The 22,510-nt window shown below is 38.6% G+C and overlaps 1 protein-coding gene across 19 annotated transcripts; it reads left to right on the plus strand.

The window, feature by feature from the left end:
• Positions 1-23: 23 nt before the first annotated feature.
• Positions 24-21,493, plus strand: LINS1 (lines homolog 1). Of its 19 annotated transcripts, XM_072796672.1 has the most exons (10): positions 38-172; positions 937-972; positions 9,734-9,843; positions 10,087-10,139; positions 13,722-14,231; positions 14,342-14,431; positions 15,269-15,410; positions 16,605-17,195; positions 18,514-18,685; positions 20,519-21,493. In XM_072796672.1, exons 5-10 carry the CDS (start codon positions 13,800-13,802, stop codon positions 21,390-21,392), a joined length of 2,301 nt encoding a protein of 766 aa, XP_072652773.1. In that variant the 5' UTR covers positions 38-172; positions 937-972; positions 9,734-9,843; positions 10,087-10,139; positions 13,722-13,799; the 3' UTR covers positions 21,393-21,493. The 19 variants fall into 19 exon arrangements, with proteins under 19 accessions (XP_072652795.1, XP_072652765.1, XP_072652849.1 ...); XM_072796723.1 differs by lacking the exon at positions 10,087-10,139 and having other exon boundaries at positions 37-172; XM_072796703.1 differs by lacking the exon at positions 9,734-9,843.
• Positions 21,494-22,510: the final 1,017 nt, after the last annotated feature.

Genomic DNA, 22,510 nt, shown 5'->3' on the forward strand with positions numbered 1-22,510 from the left:
CGGAGGGACTCGACGCGGTTGCTAAGAGACGCCGTCCGCCGAACGGGCCCTCTGCGCATGCGGGAGGGGAGGTCGGCAGGCGCTTTCCGAGAACTACGGTGGCCGGGAGGGTGCCCCTGGTCCTTGGAGCGGCGGTGCGAAGGCTGAGTCTCCCACGCCAGATCCCCGGCAGGTAACTGGGAGCGGCGGCGAGGAAGGCGTGTGTGCGGCCGACTGAGAGGCTGGTGCAGGAGTCTAAGGTTGGGGAGGCGGCAGTCCCCAGGAAGCGAGGAGAGAGGGACGCCGCGTGCCGCCGCCCGCCCCCCCCCCCCCCGCCCCGCAGCGCTTTTCAGGCGCGGGTGCCGGGTCCGCAGCTCGTCTTTGGGTCCCTGAGGCCCCTTTAGCTACCAGGCTGGGCTTGCCTCGCCCGGCGAGGAAAAGAAGACTCTCTTTGGGATGGCGGTGACGCTGCAAGAGCCTTCCTGCAAGGACAGGCACCCTGACGGATCTCTGACAACGGAGGGGACAGGAGACCGGACCATACGCGAGATGCACCTGTCCATTGAGTGCATGGATTCATTTAGCAAGCGTTTGTTGGCCGGGAGCTGTTTCAGCCGTTAGGGAGACAAGAGGGAACAAGGTAGATGGAATCACTTGTCCCCGTGGAGCTCTCGCTTTAACCAGGGAGACAGATAAACACAAAATTATCAGATAGGGATAACTTATACAAAGGAAGTCGAAGAGAACAATAGGATCGAGTTTGACTAGGACCTGCTGGTTAGAGAGGTAGTCAGGAAAGGTCTCTGAGGAAGTGACATTGGAGCAGCGATCTGAATGAGGAGGAGCCAACCTTGGCACGATCTGGGAGGAGGTGGGGGCGTGGGGAAGAATTTTGCTGGCAGGTAGAATCAACAGTGCAAAGCCTCTGATGCTGGATTAACCTTTGCTGTTTAACAGAAACTGCAAGAAAGAAGATCAGCGTAGTCGAGCAGAGTGAGTAAGAGGGAGGATGATTGGTAATGACGTTGCGGGTGTGGGACAGGCCGCAGATCTTTGCAGGACCTCGTAAGCCATGGTAGGGAAGTGACAGTATCGTATTTATATTCTGAAAAGATCACTGGCTGGCTGCTCACTGGAAAAAAGACTAGCTGGAGCAAGGTTACTGCAAATGTGGAAGGCCACATAGTAATCCAAACAGGCGTTGACGTTATTTTAAACTAAGTCACCTAACACACCGGACATTTGGCTAACACCAATGTCCACATAGAAAGGCCTACTTAGGGGATCCCTGGGTGGCGCAGCCGTTTGGCGCCTGCCTTTGGCCCAGGGCGCGATCCTGGAGACCCGGGATCGAATCCCACGTTGGGCTCCCGGTGCATGGAGCTTGCTTCTCCCTCTGCCTGTGTCTCTGCCTCTCTCTCTCTCTCTCTTTCTCTCTCTCTGTGTGTGTGTGACTATCATAAATAAATAAAATTTTTTAAAAAGGCCTATTTAATTATATAAAGGAAGGAATTTAATATACAATTGCTTTCATGTAAGGAGATGTTATGTGGCAGATAGGAGTCACTGCAAACACTTTGAATTTGTCCCCTGATGTTTTCTTTTACACTATCATTCATTCAAGAGTACACGTTTTGGTGCTTTCCTCATGAGCTACCTATTGGCTTATGTGAGCAAACAGCTCAGTCCTGCCCAGGGAAGCTCATAGTCCCAAGTGTGGGGAAAGCAAACTAGAAAATAATTATAAACAATGCAACGAGGTAAATACTGAGTATAGGTAGTATAGGCAGAGGGAACACTTGGCAGGGCCCCCCTAATACTGAGTTGGATATGTAAAAAGTTTCCCAGGACCGCAGATTTCCAAATTAAAGGTTGGAAGTGAGGGAGAAGGTTGACTATGGCTTAGTCAGAAAGAATGTGCCAAACAAAACTTGGGAACCCTTAAAATGAACGGTTTTGAGGGCCTTAGAGGAAGCCTGTAGCTTAGTTTATGGGGTGGGATTGGTAAGGATTCCAAGAAGCAGATCTTAAAGGACTTGCCAAACTGTGTCCAGGGTTTTGGACTTTGCAGAGGTTTTTCAGAAGAAAGGGGTGCAGGGTGCACTTAGCAAGAAATCTGTTGGTTGTCTGGGGTAGAAGTGGTGTGGAGGGTGAGAGAGGATGGAGGAGAGGAAGGGTTCAGAAAGAGATCCAGATTTCTCAGTGAGAGTAAAGAGAAGTGGGGTGAGGAAGGGTCCAGAAAGAAAGAGGTCCAGATTTCTAGCTTGGATGCCTAGGAGATACAGACACCATAAACTGAGAGGTAGGAGAAAACAAGTTTGAGGGGCCATAGAAGTTGAGTTGAACTTGTGCCAAAGGTACCTGTGGGACCTCCAAGTGGAACTTTGATGGCATTTAGCTACTTGAGTATGGAGCCCAGAAGATAGCTAGACCCTAACTATGGATTCTGGAGTTGTCAGCATGGAGATAATAATTAAATACATTGAGCACCCATGAAATTGCTCTAAGAAGAGAGAGGATACAGGGGACTGAACACTTAAAGATCCCAACATTTTTTCCCCCTGATTTTATAATCTCCCCTGAAATAATTGACATACATAACTATATCAGAATAAGGCATACAGCATGATGGTTCAATTTACATATATTGTGAAATGATTGCCACGATAGATTCAGTTAGCATCCACTTTACTATAGATACAATAAAGAGAAATAAAAGAAAAAGAGAAAAAAATTTTATTGTGATAAAAACTCTTAGGATTTGCTCTCTTAGCAGCTTTAAAGCAATAGTCATCATATTGTACCTTACACTCTTAGCACTTATTTAACCTATAGTTGGAAGTATGTACCTTTTGGCCACCTTCCTCCAGTTCCCCCTCTGGCCCACCCTCTGCTTTTGATAACAAGTTTGATCTCTTTTTCTATGAGTTTGTTTAGATTCCGCATACAAGTGAGATTGTATAGTATTTGTCTTTCTCTAATTTGAATTAGCATAATGCCTTTAAGGTCCATCTGTGTTATTGCAAATGAAACTATTTTCTCATTTTTTATGGCTAGATAATACTCCCATTTTGTGTGTGTGTGTGTATCACAGTTTTTTCATCCATTTAGCTCACTTCCATATCTTGGCTATTACAAATATGCTGTTAGGAACATGGGGATGCAGATATGTTTTTAAGTTAGTGTTTTTGATTCTTTTGGATATAGTCTGATTTGAAATTGCCATATCATATGGTAGTTTCATTATTAATTTTTTAAGGACCCTCCATACTGCTTTTCCCTAGTGGCTGCACAAATTTACATTGCCACCAGCAGTGCACAAAGATTCCCTTTTCTCCACATCTTGCCAGCATTTGTTGTCTTCTTTTGATGATGGCCATTCTTAACAGCAGTGAGGTGATATCTCATTGTAGTTTTAATTTGCATTTCCCTAATGAATGGTGATATTGAGCAACTTTTCACGTACCTTGTTGGCCTTTTATATATCTTATACGGAAAAAGGTCTAGTTAGCTCCTTTGACCATTTTTAAATTGGATTATTTATGGTATTTTGTTACTGAGTTGTATGAATTCTTTATATATTCTAGGTATTAACCCCTTATTAGATGTATACTTTGCAAACATTTTTTTCTATTCCTCAGGTTTTCTTTTAATTTTGCTGATGATTTATTCAACTATGCAGAAGCTTTTTAGCTGGATATAGTTCTACTCGCTTATGTATTTTGTTGCTTGTGCTTTAGGTGTCATCCAAAAAACTCATTACCAACACCCATGTCAAGGAGCTTTATTCCTATGTTTTCTTCTAGGATTTTCATAGTTTCAGGTCTCATATCTAAGTCTTTCATCCATTTTGAGTTAATTTTTGTTGGGTGTAGATACAGGTCCAATTTAATTCTTTTACATGCAAATATCCAATTATCTCAGCACCATTTATTGAAAATACTCTTTTCTGCATTGAATATTCTTGGCTCTCCCATCAGATATTAATTAGCTCCATATGTGGGGATTTATTTCTGGGCTCTCAAATCTGTTCTGTTGGTCTGTTTTTATGCCAGTACCGTACTGTTTTGGTGACTGTAGCATTATAGTGTAGCTTGGAATCAGGAACTGTGATGTCTTTGTTCTTTCTCAGGAATTTTTATTTATTTATTAATTTATTTTTTAGGCTACTTGGAGTCTTTTGTGGCTCCATATAAATATTAGGAGTATTTTTTCTACTTCTGTAAAAAATACTATTGGACTCTTAGGAGGGATGACATTGAATCTATACATGGTTTTTGGTAGTATTGACATTTTAACAATATTAATTCTTCCAATCCAAGAACATAGGTTACTTTTCCATGTATTTGTGCCTTAGAATTCTATTTTTTTTAAGTTTTTATTTATTTATGATAGTCACAGAGAGAGAGAGAGAGGCAGAGACAGGCAGAGGGAGAAGCAGGCTCCATGCACCGCGAGCCTGATGTGGGATTCGATCCCGGGTCTCCAGGATCGCGCCCTGGGCCAAAGGCAGGCGCCAAACCGCTGGGCCACCCAGGGATCCCTGTGCCTTAGAATTCTTTCATCGGTGTCTTGTGATTTTTCAGAGATCTTTCCCCTCCTTAATTACATTTGTTCCTAGGTGTTTTATTATTTTTGATGCTATTATAAATGGGATCAATTTCTTTTTTTTTCCAGAAAATTTGTCATTAGTGCATGGAACTACTACTGATTTTCATATTTAATTTTGTATCCTGAAACTTCAACTGAATTTATTGATATTAGATCTAACATTTTTTTGGTTGAGTCTTTAGGATTTTCTTTATATGGAATCATGTCATCCCCAAATAGAGACAATTTTACTTCTTCCTTTCCAATTTTGATACCCTTTATTTCATTTTCTTGTCTGATTGTTCTCCCAAGGAATTCCAATATTGGAGCATGCTAGGGCATGAAGAAAAGTGAAGAATAGAAGTAGGAGGGCAAAGGGAAGATGTAAGATGCTCAGCAAGATATCCCTTTCCCCTCTATCTTTCTAGGAGAGGGAGGTCCTCTTGTAATTATAGTGGACCAGCTGTAATGGCCTGATGGTAGACAGGGATGATGGAAACCTCTATCCTTTTGTCTTCCAGGCCTTCTCAGTGCCTTAGCCACCCTCATCAGCCTCCCCTAATGTTGGCACTACCCTCGAGTGGTCTGAACAGGTTAGGTAGATTCTAACCACTCATTTATTTATTTGGATAAAATGATTGCTATCTTATTTATTTATCAGAATCCTAAAAGATAGCCTTTGTTCAGAGTGCCTCAGCTTCTGCCTCTAGAATCACAGCATCGTCATTAATGGGGCAATATACAGTATGACCAGTTGGGCTGTGATTACATTTGAACCTATTGTTGCACTAGGCCAAAGCCCAATTTTGAATTGGGCAGAGTTGATTGACAAACTATAATAGTTTTTCATATAAAGAAAAGCATTTTTTTATTGAAACATCGACCATGAAAGTAATTACTTTTCCAAATTTAATATAGGTTGCCTAAGAAAATCTCCTAAAAAAAATAGTGACACTTTTATTGTTATTGTTTTCTGCAAAGAAGGATTAAATCACTAGCAGCTGGTTTTTTGATAATTTTGAAATTGAGTGATGGCAAAATGTCTTTTAATGAATAGACTATGCCCTTAAAATCTACCTAGTTTTCCGTAGGAATATTTTTTAAGAAAATATTTTGTAACATTATTTAAAATACCATTATGCTCAGTTTTTGGTCTAGAAATTTTTTAAATTAAAGTTCTAAAAAAAATAAAATAAAATAAAGTTCTAAAAATAAAGTTCAAATACATTTATATTTAGTTGATATTAGTGAAATCCTATGCATATTAATGCTTGGGATCAGAAGGCTGATGTCCATAGCTGCAATTATTATATATATATTTTTAAGATTTTACTTATTTATTTTAGAAGTAGAGAGCAAGCAGGGGCAGGAACAGAGCAAGAGGGACAAGCAGACTTCCTTGCCAAGTGTGCAGCTGCCATGGGGCTCGATCCCACAATCCTTAGATTATGACCTGAGCCAAAGTCCAGAGTCAGATGCTTAATCGACCTCTGAAATTATTTTATATATATGTGTGTGTGTGTGTGTGTGTATTTAAAGATTTTATCTATTTATTCATTAGAGACAGAGAGAGAGAGAGAGAGAGAGGCGGAGACACAGGCAGAGGAAAAATCAGGCTCCATGCAGGGAGCCTGACGTGGGACTCGATCCCAGGACTCTAGGATCACGCCCTGGGCTAAAGGCGGCGCTAAACCACTGAGCCACCAGGGCTGCCCTGAAATTATTATATTTCTAATTGAATTGTTAATTTGAGAAATTGTAGATTCACGTGCAGATGTAAGAAATTATACAGAGAGATCTTGTGGACCCTGTGACGAGTTTCTCCAATGGCAGCATCTTTCATAACTGTCATATCAAAACCAGGATATTGACATTAGTATAATCCACTAATCCTGTTCAGATTTCCTATTTTACCTCTAATCATTTATCTATGTGTATATTCAGTTCTATGCAGTTTTTGTTTTGTTTTGTTTTGTTTTTGTTTCTGTTTTTTAGTTCTATGCAGTTTTAATCACATACATCGGTTAGTGTTGTCTTCACCAGTTCCATGATTACAAGGATCCTTGTGGTGGCCTTTATAACCCTACCCACTAAGTGGATGGGGGCCTGCCTAACCTCTGACAACCACTAATCTGTTCTCCATCTCTCTAATTTTGTCATTTCAAGAATGTGACCACATGAGGCACCTTCGTGGACCAGTGGTTGAGCATCTGCCTTTGGCTCAAGTTGTGATCCTGGGGTCTTGGAATTGAGTCCCACATCAGGCTCCCTGCGGGGAGCTTGCTTCTCCCTTTGCCCATGTCTCTGCCTCTCTCTCTCTCTCTCTCTCTCTCTCTCTGTTTCTGTCTCTCATGAATAAATAAAATCTTAAAAAAAGAAAAGAATAGAACCACACAATATGCAACCTTCTGTGATTGCCTTTTTTTTCTCTTAGGTTATAATTCCCTAAAAACTATCCAAATTATTGCGTGCATCAATAGTTCTTTCCTTGTTGCTGAGTAGTATTCCAGTATGGTATGGATGTGCAAACCATTCATGCATTGAAGGACATTCGGGTTATCTCCAGTTTTTTGCTATTATGAACCTGCTGTGAACTCTCATGTACAGTTTTTTGTGTGAATATAAGTCTTAATTTTGCTGGAATAAATTAAGTAATAATTAAGTAATTACACACTGCCCAGGTATGTAATTACTAGGTTATATGTTAGATGCAACTACTGCATTGCAAAATTGACCAGAAAGTACAGAAATTTCCCCCCTCCCCTGTATTATCAACACCCCCCCCCACCAGAGTGATATATTTGTTATAATTGATGAACCTACGTTGACACGTCATTATTACCCAAAGCCCATAGTGCGTGCTAGGGTTCACTCTTGGTGATGTACATATGTACATTCTCTGAGTTTGAACATACAGTGGTACACATCCATCATAATAGGATCATACAGTCTTTTCCCTGCCCTAAAAATCTGTGCTTCACCTGTTCATCCCTTTCCAGCACCCTAGCCCCTGGCAACCACTGATCTTTTTACTGTCTCCATAGTTTTACCTTTTCCAGAATGATGTATAGTTGGAATCATAGAGTATATAGCCTTTTCAGATTGGCTTTTTTTTACTTAGTACTACACATTTACGGTTCCTTCATGTCCTTTCATAACTCGATAGCGTTTCATTTTTAGCACTGAATAATATTCCTTTGTCTGAATATACCACAGTTTATCCATTCACACAGTGAAGGACATCTTCACTGCCTCCAAGTTTTGGAAATTATGAGTAAAGCTGCTCTGTACATCTGTGCAGGTTTTTGTGTTGACATAAATTTCCAACTCCTTCAAGTAAATACCAAGGAGCGCTATTGCTGGAACATATGGTTAAGAGTATGTTTAGTTTTTTAAAGTAACTACCAGACTGTTTTCCAGAGTGACTAACTATATCATTTTATAATCTCAACAGCAATGTAAGAGTAGTCTGGTTCTCCATATCCTCTCCAGAATTTGGCGTCATTAATTTTTATTTCAGTTACAGTGATAGTGGTATTTACTGTGATTTTAATTTACATTTCCCCAGTGGCTAATGTGGTTGAACATCTTTTTGTGCACTTTTTTGCCATCTGTATACTCTCTTCAGAGAAAGGTCTGTTTATGTCTCTTGCCTGTTTCTATTTATTACTATCTTTTGAAATACTGAGTTTTGAGAATTCTTTATATATTGTAGGTATTAGCCCTTTGTTGGATATGTGAGTAGCAAATATCTTTCTTAGTCTATAGCTTGTCTTTTCATGCTCTTAATAGAGTCCTTCACAGAGCAAATGTTTTTAATTTTCTTGAGGTCCAGTTTATCAATTTTTACTTTATAGAGTTCTGCTTTGGGGTCACATTTAAGACTTTTTTTGCCTAGCCTTGAATCCTAAAGATTTTTCTCCTGCTTTTTTCTTTTATCCTAAAATCTTGTTTTTAAGTTTTAAGCTTGTGATCTGTTTTAATTTTTGTAAAAGTTTGAAATTATTTTAAACGAGGAAAAACCAAGGTCTTAGTCACCTATATTTATACTGCCTTTATTTTTTTCTTAAAGATTTTATTTATTTATTCATAAGAGACACAGAGAGAGAGGCAGAGACACAGGCAAAGTGAGAAGTAGCCTCCATGCAGGGAGCCCAACGTGGGACTCGACGTGGGACTCAATCCCGGGACCCCGGGATCACACCCCGAGTCAAAGATAGACACTAAACCACTAAGCCACTCAGGTGTCCCTGTACTGCCTTTAAACTGTTGATGGGCTGATAAAATATGATCTGTGGATAGTTTGGCTTTTCATCCTGGGTTTGATGTATCTTCTAAAAGTAATTTAATATAAAAATTCAATCAAATGGATGGCTTGATTAATGTTTTAACCTTTAGTTGCTGAGTGTCTTTTGAAAAAATTGATCTTGGTTTGCACTCGAAAGTTTTATAGTAATTCACCTTGAGCTTAGATATTCTGCAGCATGTGCAAATGTCTAAGGAGGAGTATTCTGATTTACAGTATTACGGGAGAAAATCTAGAAAGTGTTAAAAATTAGACTGTGTGAATTACCATTTTCACTTAGGAAGCTTATTAGAGACCCTTTATGCATCCATTGTCCTGAGAGTTAGAGCATCAGAGGAAATTTGAGGAAGACCACAGGCTTTGATATTAGTTAGACTTTGTGTGTCCAAAGCCTGGCTCTGCCACTTAACTAGCCCTGTAACTTAGTCTCTCCTTGCCTTAATTTCCTTATTTTAAAATGGATGTGATAATTATCCACCTCATAAAGCTATTGTGAAGCTATTATTTATTTTTTTTTAATTTTTATTTATTTATGATAGTCACACAGAGAGAGAGAGAGAGATAGAGACATAGGCAGAGTGAGAAGCAGGCTCCATGCACCGGGAGCCCGACGTGGGATTCAATCCCGGGTCTCCAGGACCGCGCCCTGGTCCAAAGGCAGGCGCTAAACCGCTGCGCCACCCAGGGAAGCTATTATTTAAAACAGTGTTCGGCACATAGTATGCACTCAATAAATTGTAGCAATTCTTTTTCTTTTTTTAGATTTTATTTATTTGAGAGAGCACAAGTTGGGGGAGGGGGAGAGGGAAAAGCAGACTCCCTGCTGAGCAGGGACCTTGACAAGGGGCTCCATTCTAGGACCCCAAGATCATGACCTGAGCCGAAGTCAGCCACTTAACCAACGGAGCCACCCAGGTGCCCCTAAACTTTAGCAATTCTTATTCCTGAAGCATCGATTTTGTGTGAAGGTAAGTGGGAATATATTACTTTTATATTAAGACACGTATGGTTTAGTTAGGAATAGAATACACAATTCAAATAATTTATAGCACTTAAACAGTAAAAGACTTGAGGCAAATTTTATGCTTTTATCCTCTTTGGCCACCTGGTAATTCATTCTCTGCCAAGAGGTATTTTCTGAAAAAACTCTTTGAAACACTACCCATTCCTTGTCCTAATTAGACCTTTCCTAATATTTGTTTCCTTTTCAGGCTAGACAGATCTTTCACATATATCCAGTATAGCTGGTTTAAAAGCTTGTCTGGTAGGTATACCTTCCTCCAGACCAGCATGGAAATGCGCTTGAAATGTACTACCCTTGTAACAGACTCTTCAGGAAAAAAAGTGTGGTTGGTCAAATACCCTAGTTCATTTTTTCAGGATTTGTCCTTTCCTTTAATACTATTAATTCCTTTAAAAAAAAAAAAAAAAAAAGCTACAATTCTCAATAGGCTACACACAGACATTTGTTTCAATGCAGATTTCTTTGGCCAGCATCAATATTTTAAAAGACATTGTAATGAAGAAGGATTGATGCTTAGTCACAGTGGAACCAGCCTAGCACCTATCCTCTTTGTACCTGTAAAGGGAAGGAAAAATTCACCCTCTACCCTTCAACATCTTCTAGCTGGACTAAGAATGAAATTTATAAGAGACAAATTAACAGGAAAAAAACAGAGTTTTATTACCTAGGCGCAGAGGCCATGGAATGACATTGACAACTAAAGATATGACCAAGATAGGCAGTTTTTATACTTTCTAGACAAAGAGACAGTAAATCTGTGAAGAATTGACAGGACAGAGAAAACTTAACTTTGGGGGCTCTAATTAAGTAAGGAATTCTTAAGAGAATTTGGATTGTGCTAGTAAAATAGTAAAAAAGTAAAAAGGGTTGTTTATATTAGCCTTCCTGGTTCTAAATGTCCTATCTCTGGACATCAGAATGTCTCTACCTCCTCTGATACTCAGAGGACACATCTCCCATGGGAGATTTATTTCCTGCATAACATAGGGTCTCAGTATCTTTCCTGCACAGGCTGTCTCTGAAGCAACTTTTATTTAAAATAATGTGCCAGAGTGACACATTTGGGGCAGCCTGTCCTTGGCACCCCTACACCTGCCTGGCATTTATTGGCCCCCAGTTCATGCTTTTCAGTCTGATTACTCACAACCACTCTTATCAAAGGAACTGGGTCCCACGATGATAGAGAACAGCCCATTTCCCCTTGAAATGGTTGCTTGCTTGTCTATGTATCTATTTATTTACTGGTATTCACTAGTTTTGCATGCTGAAATGTTTGAACCACTCGAAATCAAGGCCCCTTTATGTACGTCAAAAATAACTGAGTAACTACAATCTTATTAGTGGTAAAATTTAAGAACTTGAGATTTGTAGAAATATTATTGAAAGTGGTTTTTTTTTTTTTAAGATTGATTTATTTATTTGAGAGAGAGCGCAGGGGGAGGGGCAGAGGGAGAGAAACCCGAGCAAACTTCACACCAAGCACACAGCCCAGTGTGGGGCTCAATCCCACAACCCTAAGATCCTGACCTGAGCCAATACCAAGAGTCAGATATCTAACTGACTGAGCCGCCCAGGTGCCCCTTACTGGAAGTATTGTTACTTCTATAGCATTGAAATAAAACGCATTCCATTTGTGGCTAAAAATTACAATAATGGACTTGCACATCTGATATTAGTTAAAACCTTAAAATAGTTTATTGTCACAGAATGTTTGACATATTAAAATGTCAGTAGTTTATGTCAACTTCAATAAAAGATGCCAGCAGTTTTATTGGGAAAAATGTTATTGTCATAACTAAAATATAAGGTGAAATAAATACAATGAAAGTAGACTCTGAAGTAGATTATGAAAGCTAGTTTCTGATTTGTGGCAGAAAAAACTTACCAGATGATTAAGAAGATAATTTGATTCAGGCTCTTGCAACAGGGAGAATGTCCATTAAAATGGGACATCTCTCAAAGAAGAAAATGTGGGGACTTATGAAATGAGATGAGTCAAAGAGGAAGTGTAGAAGTGAGACCTATTGGGAATATGGTGAGCCCTTTCTTGGAACATTAACCATTTTTGCTTTCTGGGAGCAGTATTCTGGTAATAGAGAACATTGATCCCTAATAGATGGAACAAGGTTGCTGATAATTAGTTATGTTTCCAAGTCCTGTGGCATGTTCACCACAGTTTGAAAAGAGGATTCAAAGAAACCAAAGTCTCATTCATAATTTAAGTTAAAATCTATAGGCTTCTTAATATTTATTTTTATACTATAGGACAAAAACAAGGTAGTTTTGTCTTGTGGGGATGATCAGGAGATGAAACTCCTTAGAAGCTAATAAGCAAGGGGAGAAACCGATGGAGAGGAAGGTGTCAAGACCAGGGGCAGGTCAGTGGGTCACATTGTCGAAGTAAGACCCAATGTTAGTGACAGTCCCCTAGGACTCTTCCAGGGAGGACAGGGGGTAAAGATGGGCTGGGCATTCATAAATGAGCTGGAGTAGATGAGGGAAGTCCTTGGACTTCATTAAAGGATAAATTGGAAGCGGACAAAGTCATGACCCATACAAAATCAACTTGTATCGGCAGTTTTATTTAACTCATTAACTAATGAAAGAACTGGGCAAATGTCACAACGATTTTAAAGGAAAAGTTAAAGAACCATAATTTATGTGGAGTAAAGGAATGTTGAACTGAGTTTACAAACAGAAGTGCAACTAGCTCCCCCCTACCCCACTGCTGAGGGAAGGGTTGCCCCTCCAGCAGACAATTATTTGCATGTCTGTAGACAAGAATTATTTGCATTCCCATCAGCAATCTACAATTTACAAAGGCTCAAAGGTAATGAAAGGACTGAGCCCCAAAGGATCATATAATTCCCAGAGGCTCAGCATTCCACTGGAAGTATATTCAGGAATCTCTAGCTTCTGCCAAAGTCTTAAATTTTTCCCTGCCATGCTTGGTCTGTAAGTAACTACATTAATACTCCTATTACTCATAGTATTTCCTCTAACGGTCATCTATCAATGATTGTCCATATTCCTTGCTTTATAAGCCATGTCTGACCACATCAGTGTCCTTTCCCTTTTCTCCACTCTTACTGATCTCCATCATGACGGAGTCTGAGACAACAGGAGTGTCAAAAGCTGTATCCAGCTACAAGGACAGTGTGTTCACGTTTAGATTACTTTTGCTTAACATCTTATCTTTTTCTTGGCATGGCATTTTTCATTTTTCTCTTTACTGTTGAAAGTACTGAACAAGGATCTTCCTATTATCATTTAATTTTAAGTTGGGAATTAATCCTCAATAACCACAATAGCTTGACCACATAGCGTTCCAGCTAGGCTTTCATCTGTTAAGTTAAAGGTGGAAGTTAATGAATTGGAGGTGGCCCTGTGAGTGTCAGCCTGGGTGGTTATGCCCTTCCAAGGGACATACTACTGGCATCCAGTGGATAGAGGCCAGGAATGCTGCTAAACTTCCTACACTGCACAGGCCAGCTCCACACAACAAAATTATCCAGTCCCTAATGTCAGCAGTGCCAAGGTTGAGGGGCCCTCATGGGCCGCTGAAAAATGTTAAAGGAAAGGCAAAGTTTCTGCTCTGATAAAATTAAAAATAATTTTACAATCTTAAATCTGTATGGAAAGCATACATTTCATTTTTATGGTCTTAAAATAATCTTAATACCAGTTTTCCATTTTAGAAATTAAGCAATCAGCGTTAGCGTTAACTTGAGAGACTAAGTGATTAAGTGGAAACAGATGCCTTTCCCCTGTAATATGATGCATATAACGTTTGTAATTTTAAAATTATTGTTCCTATTTTAGGTGTTACTGAAGAAACATCTTACAGATTTGTCGCATTTCTGAGATTAATATTTACAGTTTGGAGTTGTCAGCTTTCTCATGAGATATGTTTTGGCAGTCCCAATGGTCCCAATGAAAGCTTTCTTTGACATTTTAGAACAATTATACAAGAAGGTACTTCTGGGAGCCACACTTGAAAATGAGAGCCATGATTACATCTTTTATCTCAACCCAGCATCTTTAGATCTAGATTGCTCTACAACTACCTCTTCAGAATGCTCAAACCACCATGATGTCCAGGGCAGGCATCAGCCATCCTCTGCCAATTTGGCTTCCATTTCTGTAGTGCCTGTGCGTTTGAAGAAACACTCGCCAATATGCAGTGCCCGAGAAATAACGCTCCTTCAGTTAACAGTAATCAAAGTGATGATAACCAGAATATTGTCTGCCGAAACGGACTCCCATGCAAAGGAGAAATACAGAGATGTAATTAAAATTCTTCTAAAATCATCTGACATCGATTCTAAATTAGTAAGCCATTTGTCTTTTGGGGGTTTTTTGTTTGTTTAGATCCATCTTTTTAAAACAAAAGTTTTTAGAACATTCAGCAATCGTGGGTAAATTTATTTGTTTTCCTGTAGACCTGTTTGTTCCAAAACTCGGATAAATTGTTATGTCACATGGCTGCAAAGTGCCTTGCGCTACTTCTGTATTTCCAACTGAGGGAAAAGGTATGATAAGTAATCAAATTATGTTATTTCTTTTACAGTTTCTTTAAAATTGTTCTTTAGCACCGGATCTTACCCTTCAAGTGGTTGTATCAATAAAATGTTTGCTCATTTAATAATATATAAATCCACAAAAGTGTAAGAATACTATAATAGTGACATGTACCAAAAATTAGTCTTAAATATGTCATAAATCATTATAAATTAAATTCTTCACCCAAAGGATGGGTTTCAAGTCAGTCCATAACTTCTTTTCAGTTTCTCAAAGGAACAGGTAGGCCTCCTTCCTTTTCTCAAAAAAAAAAAATTAAAAAGATTAGGAACCTCCGCTGGAGACCAAGGCCATTTTGAAAGGTTTAATATCAATAAGTTCTAAGAATGAGCATGATGAAAAAAAAAACAAATTGAGCATCAGATTTTTCTCTTATCTCTGCATTAGTTAATAAATGTAAGCATTTACTGATTTATTTCAGCTATAATTACTTGTTCCTTTCTCAAAATAACATTTTTTTAAATACCAAAAGGTGGTATTTGTAGTAAAAAATTTGAGAAATGAGAGAACGTATGAAGAACAAAATAAAAAGCACACATCATTCTACCACCTAGAAATAATCACCACTAATGTTTTTATGTTCCCAGTTGAGCCTTTATTTCTATGGCACACTGAGCTTTTTTACTTAAAGGATATTAGGATATTTGTTTTACCAAAAACTGTACTTTTGTTTTGTTTTGCAAGCGTAAACAATGTTATATAGAGTTGTACTGTATATAATAGATAATTTGCAATTATAAAGAAAATTTTCTATTACAACTTGCTTCTTTTTGTTTTCTCACTTATAGATAACATTGAGTAATTCCTGGGTTGCTTTTTGCCAAAAAAATCTCTCTGAATACCCTGAAAATGAGAAGGTGGTATATTGCCTCTGGACCCTTACTGTTATAATAAAAGAAATCTTTAAAGATACATGTTCACAAAAAACAGGTACAAATTGTGATTCCCTATGAATATCATTCTTTTGCTTCCAAGGAGCATTATGTTTATATTGAGGATTAAAACTTAATTTACAGCATCTGATCTGTCCCAAAGTATGAAAAACTAAAGAATCTCATTCCAAATTTTTTTACTGAAGATACCTTTTTGGGGATCCCTGGGTGGCTCAACGCTTTAGCGCTTGCCTTCAGCTCAGGGTGTGATCCTGGAGTCCCGGTTTCGAGTCCCCCATCAGGCTCCCTGCATGGAGCCTGCTTCTCCCTCTGCCTGTGTCTCTGCCTCTCTCTCTGTGTGTGTCTCTCATGAATAAATAAATAAAATCTTAAAAAAAAAAATTCTTGAAGATACCTTTTTAAAAATAAAACATCATAAGGCAAAAATTAAAGCTATTCTATATCACTTTTGATATTTGTAAAATGGATAATTAACCATGGTTATTAGCTGTTATTTGTTTGTTTCAAGTTTTTATTTTTAAGATTTTATTTCTTAGAGCAAACGAGAGTGAGCAAGCAAGCAGAAGCAGGAGGAAGAGCAGAGGGAGAGGGAGAAGCAGGCTCCCCACTGAGCAGGGAGCCCAAAGCAGGGCTTGATCCTAGGACCCTGGGATCATGACCGGAGCCAAAGGCAGATGCTTAACCGACTGAGTCACCCAGGTGCCCCTCAAGTTTTTATTTAAATTCTAATTAGTTAACATATACTGTAATACTGGTTTCAGTTGCAGAATTTAGTGATTCATCACTTAACATATAACACCCAGTACTCAACACAAGTGCCCTCCTTAATGCCTGTCACACAATTAGCCATCCCCCTCCCATACCTTCCCTCCACAACCCTCAGTTTGTTCTCTGTAGTTAAGAGTATATATTCTGGTTTGCCTCTTTTTTCTTTCTCTTCCATGTTCATCTGTCTTGTTTCTTAAATTCATATATAAGTGAGGATTGAGGATAAGGATATCTAGCTCTATCCACATCATTTCTTATGTCAAGATTACATTCTTTTTTATGGCTGAGTAATAATTGTGTATGTATACCACATCTTACTATCTGTTATTCTGTGTTCACATTAAATAAACCAAATCCATTTTTTCATCTTATAAAGTGATAATATTCATAAAAACTGAATTGCAAATTGTTTTAAGAAGTGTTTATTTTTCCTCATTTATAATTACTGTTTTTATCATTACAGAAATTTTAAAGCAGTTCCTGACTCCTTTTGATACTATTTTTCAAGTTTTTTACACTTCCTTATTTTCTCTGCATTTCAAGAGCTGTCAAGACACCTCTAAAATAATAAACAGCATGATATGTTCCCTGGAATTGCTTGAACTTCTTATAGCTTCCAGAATCCATCTGAAACTACATTTCACTTGCCAGAGGATTTTATTTTTGAAACCTTCTTGTGTGCTAGATGTCATTACCTGGCCTGTTGAGGCTTTTGTCAAAAGGAAGTTCATCATATTCATCAAAAAGTGCCTTCTCTGGAAAGTGGGTGAAGACCTTTGTTGGGGATCTGGCCCTGCCCTGATGCCACCAGACCAGCATTTAGATGTAGACATGTTGGCTTTAGCGGATGCTGTTTTGCAAGCTGTGGATTTGGGTTTATTGAAGACGTTGTCTGTCCGTGGAAAACCTCCCTGCTTTGGTGGAGATGAAGTTCAACCTGCATGTGAGTGTGTCCATGGTCCAGATCACGTGATTCTCAGAGCAGCAAGCCTACTTATCATTAAATCCTTAGAAATCAAGTTTCAAAGTTGTGCTTCAGCAAATGAAATAAAAGGTAATTCTCTGAACTCCTTTTATATGCAAAGTAATGAGGAATTGCTTATTCATATGAAGTAGTACATAATTATCAAATCTCAGGACTATAACCCCACTAATTTAATCTATATTTTATCATAATTATAATTTATCAAATTTTCTTTTAAAAAAGGATTAGGATTACATTAAGAAACATGTCAACATTTTGTGGGGTGAACTGAATTTGTATGGCATTTTTAATGACTAAAAACAGAGGTGCTATTGAGTTACCTCAAAGCAAGTGATAGTAGCCAGTTCAATTCAGATATTTGTAGTATTTCATTAGTATTTCCTTCCTAAAATTGGGTAACTACCAGTGTAGATTATCAACACTAGAAAATGAAGTGAAACTAACATGTGAGACGTTGCATCTATTAAGAAATTGTTGCATATAACTTCCAGGATCTTAACTCCACATGTCCTCCATTTCATCTGCTAAAAAGGAATAGTAGATGTCTCTAAACAAGCAGTATATAGTTTTAGTGAGAGGTTTGAATTGTAAGCAGCAACTTCCTTAAACTGCTTTGGATGTCCTCGAACATGTAATTACTATGTGTTAGATCTCATTCTCTGTGGTTATAATTTACAACACTAGGTGGCATATGTTCTATAATTCAGAGTTTTAAGTTACAGTTAAAACTCCTCAAATCCTTTTTGGCTTTTGTGCTTAATGGTACTTTCTTTTAATACTTCAAAAAAAATTTTTTTTTCCTCTTATTTTGAAGGCAAATGATTTTTGCTTGGTTGCGTTGTTGCCTCTAGTAACAGCTGCAGCATCCAGTGAAGTGCTGTCTTGCCTACTACTCATTCATTTATATGCTGTTAGCAAGAATTCATGTGACTCTAATTTCTCCTAAATAATTATCTGGCACTTGTGGCAAGTGGATAATCTGGTTGTACTTTTTTTTTTTAAGATTTTATTTATTTGTTCATGAGAGATACGCAGAGACAGGCAGAGACATAGGCAAAGGGAGAAGCAGGCTCCCTGTAGGGATCCTGATGAGGGACTTCATCCCAGGACCTGAGCTGAAGGCAGACAGACATTCAACCACTGAGCAACCCAGGTGCCCCTGGTTGTACATTTTGATTGTATCCTTTTGAGTGACTCACTTTTTTCCTCTGACATGGTTTCCTTATTTGCAAAGTAGAGACAGTTCCTCACTCACAGGCTTTTTGAAAGTGAATTAATGATCATGCATGTTGGATTACTTGAAATGCAATAATTTTATATATAGGCAACACATTAATGCGTTCATCAGCAGTTGTCCACTCTTTGAAATTTGCATTTTTTTTTGAAGTTGATTTACAGAGTTTCATGTCTGAGTTATTGACATTCTTAAAGCCTCATCTTCAGCCCTCTCTTCAGTCACACAATCCATGTGAGTGGATCTCCAGGGTCTTCATAGAACAAGATGATGACATGCTGGAGGCCGCCAAAGCATCACTGGGCATCTACCTAAAGTTGACCAGGTTAGTATATTTTAAAGTAATTTTGCTAACTACATGCCAGCAAAGCAGAAAACATTTTTAATAATGTGCTGGACATACTATTTACTTTCCATCATTAAGGGGGAAAAAATCCCTAACAATCTTGTGGTTTCCTTATAAGTTCCAATTCCTTGCGTTACCCCTGCCCTACATAAAAATGAGATTACATTTGTGTTCTCATTATGAAAACTTGGCTGGGTAGGCAGATCTAGGGTAGTAGAAGTAGACTAGGAAGCTAGAAAGCATGGATTCTGATTTAGCTTCCATTTTACCTGTGCAATCAGGAGTAAGCTAGTATCATTGTCTGAACTTTAATTTAATTTATGTTTAAAAATGCTTTTCACCCCCAAGACTGACTCTTCCAAAATGAGCTTCCATGTGGTCATTTTTACCTTTTTAAAAAGGTGACTACAAACTTGTAAGTAACCAAAGCAACAACTCAAAATTTTCATGTTATTATACAGCTGAACTAGGGCTGATAGCAACTCGAGGCAGATACTGAGGTTGGTTATGAAGCTATGTCACTGAAGACACTGTATGCTCACCCTATTTCTGCTTTATGAAAGCCACTGTACACAGGGTCATGTCATCCCATGGCAAATGTCTGTAATTGGTTATGAAGCTCATAACTGATGACCTTTTACACTACTTCTGCTCTGCTTTATTAAAACCCTAAAGTATTTGCTTTATTTCCATCCTTTCTTGGCTTCAGAGAAAGGGATTTCTTACTAATGACCGATGGTGTAAAGCTCTGCTGCCAGTTCTTGTATTATGGCACTATTGGCAGTGGCTGCTTTCAGATTGTAAGTGTTTGAGGCCAATTTTCAAAAGGTTCTAATCAAGAACACAAAACTCCTGCATGTGATTTGAATTAGGCTCCTAAACAGTGAGATAAAAATTCAGTCTGGAAAAGCACATGCTTATTAGAATAGATCTCTGTTGTACTCAAAGCAGACTTCTTACTGCTTAGGAAAGAGAAAGCCTCAGAATTAAATCTAGAACTTTTTTCACCTCAGTGTGGCCAAAGAGGCATGTGCTCATGCCATATGTAATTTTTTTTTAATGTAACTATACTAGTTACAATAGTTTTATTGAAAAGGATAGAAATGAACACAAACTACTAGTCTAAGCAAAAAACAAAACAAAAAAAGAAATGGAATTTATTAGCTCACAATTGGAAATTCATTCCAAGGGGGCATGTTGGCATCAGACATCACTGTATAATGGGATTCAGTCGCGTCATTGATCATTGCTCTTTTTCTCTCTCTTGCAACTCTGAATTCATTCTCAGGGCTTCCAGCAATGCCTAGCTTATAGTTATCATCTCTAATAGCTCCAGCAGAAGTCCCAGGGTGGGGGGATCTGATTAGCCTGCTTGGGTCACAGATCCATGTTGGAAGCAATCATTGTAGCCAGGTGCATGAGGCACTCTGACTGGTCAGTCTGGGTCCCATTCCCAGCCCTACTGAGGAGAGCATGGAAGGAAAGGAAGGAGGTCAGTCTCCAGCCCCATGTTACCCTGCGTAATTAGTTACTTGTAGCAATGAGGATGTTAAGACACAGGAAGACAGAGGACTTTTGTTCAGCAGACAATGACCAGAACTACCAAATTCAGTGGATTTTATTTATTTTATTGAGCTAGATTTATATAGAGTTTGTAGAGGAAGAGATTGTTTTGAATTTTTTTTCTTTTAAAAGAATACATGGATTATTAAAAGTAATCTGCTGGGGAATCTGTGGTATGTGAATTATATGTTAAAACTGTTACTTTTGTAAAAAGTCATTAATCTTGGGTCTTCTCACCTTCATTTTCAGACAGTGTAAAGCTACTGAAGGCTTGACCCAAGAAAAAGAAATGTGGAACCATCACACACATAAATATGGCTACAATCCACACTGTATTTTCTTATTCTTATTGAAAAATATAGGATTTGATTCTTCAGTTCTTCTTGACTTTTTGATTTCATCAGAAACCTGTTTCCTTGAATATTTTGTTAGATATTTAAAATTACTGCAAAAAGATGGGGCTAGTTTTTTCACAATTTGCAAATATTTTGATGTAACCGAACTTAAAGATAGCATAAATATTTGTGGTTGTAGCTCCTCACTTGTCCAAGACCGAAGCAGCAACCAAACTGAACTTAGCCTTTGGGCTGCTCTTGGTAGTCACAGAAATGCCCACGCTTCGGTCCCCTGGGCTTCCAATGCTTCTGGACCTCTGAACCAGCCTGTGATGTCCAAGGAGCCCCACGTCACGCTCCAGGCTGCTGCTGGTCTGTCTCCCCCACAAGCTTCTCAAAGTCTGGTAGATTATGACAGCTCTGATGATTCTGAAGTAGAAGTCACAGACCAGCACTCAACAAACAGTAAACAAACATCTTTACAGCAAGAAGCAAAGAAGAAATTTCAGGACACAGTTAGAACAGGTCCAGATGAAAAAGAACTTAGCATGGAGCCTCAATCAAGGCCTCTGGTTCCAGAACAATCTAATATTAATATTCCCTTCTCTGTTGACTGTGACATCTCCAAAGTAGGAATATCTTACAGGACACTGAAGTGCTTTCAGGAGCTACAGGGTGCCATTTACCGTTTGCAGAAAAAAAATCTTTTCCCCTATAATGCCACAGCACTTTTGAAGTTGTTAAAACATACTGAGTCAATATATAATGAGAGCATGAACTCTTTGTAAAACAGTAGCATTTTGTTACCAGGAACTGTTTTTTCCTGCTATAAATTATGCCTTAATGAGATAATAGTAAATTAAATAAATAAATAAATGTACTCGCTAAATCAAGTTTATCTTTTTGCCTTTTCAAAGTAACCTAGTGACTGAATAAGACACCTCGTCTGATACAGTTGTACATCATTTGAAATTTACAGACGTTCAAACTTTATGCAGATTTGGGATATTATATGAGTCCACTTGAGCTGCTGTAACAAATCACCAAAATTTGGCAGCTTAAAACAACAGAAATCTATTCTCTCGTAGTTCTGGAGGCTAAAAGTCTATAATTAAGGTGCCAGCCAGGCCATGCTTTCTCGCAAGGCTCTAGGGAAGAATCCTTCCCCACCCATTCTTGTTCTTTGGCAATTGTTGGCCATCCTTAGTGTCCTGTAGCTTGGAGCTGTGCCAGGACAGTCTCTTCCTCTGTTGTCACATGAGGTTTTCCTGGCGTGTCTGTATCTGGTTTCCCTCCTGGCGACACCAGCCATTGGATTAAGGTCCACTCTTATCCACTGTGTCCTCATCCTAATTTGATTATATCAACCTAGACCCTACTTCCAAATAAAGTCACATTCACAAGTTTTGGGTAGATGTGAATTTGGGAAGGGACACTATTTAATCCAGTATGCTTATTATTTCCCTCTGAGGTATTTACATGTGATGGGATATGTAAAAAACGTAAAATCTTAGGGTTTTTTTTTTGAGAGGTGATTAGCTCTCTGTATATATGTAGGTGTATGGTCTATTCTGTGAACATGAGTCTTTTTTTTTTTTTTTAAAGATTTTATTTATTTGAGAGCACAACCAGGGAGAGTGGCAGAGGGAGAGGGAGAAGCAAACTCCCTGCTGAGCAGGGAGCCCAATGCAGGGCTCCATCCCAGGACCGTGGGATCATGACCTGAGCCAAAGGCAAACACTTGACCAAGCCACCCAAGTACCCTCATGCGTCTGTTCTTTAAAACAAAATTTTAATCACCAGGTAATTTTCCTATTTAAAATTGTTGTAATGGGCACCTGGGTGGCTTGGTCAGTTAAGCATCTAACTCTTGATCTGAGCTCAGGTCTTGATCTCAGGGTTGTGA

The sequence above is a fragment of the Canis lupus genome, chromosome 2, assembly GCF_048164855.1.
Source record: "Canis lupus baileyi chromosome 2, mCanLup2.hap1, whole genome shotgun sequence".
NCBI lineage: Eukaryota > Metazoa > Chordata > Mammalia > Carnivora > Canidae > Canis > Canis lupus.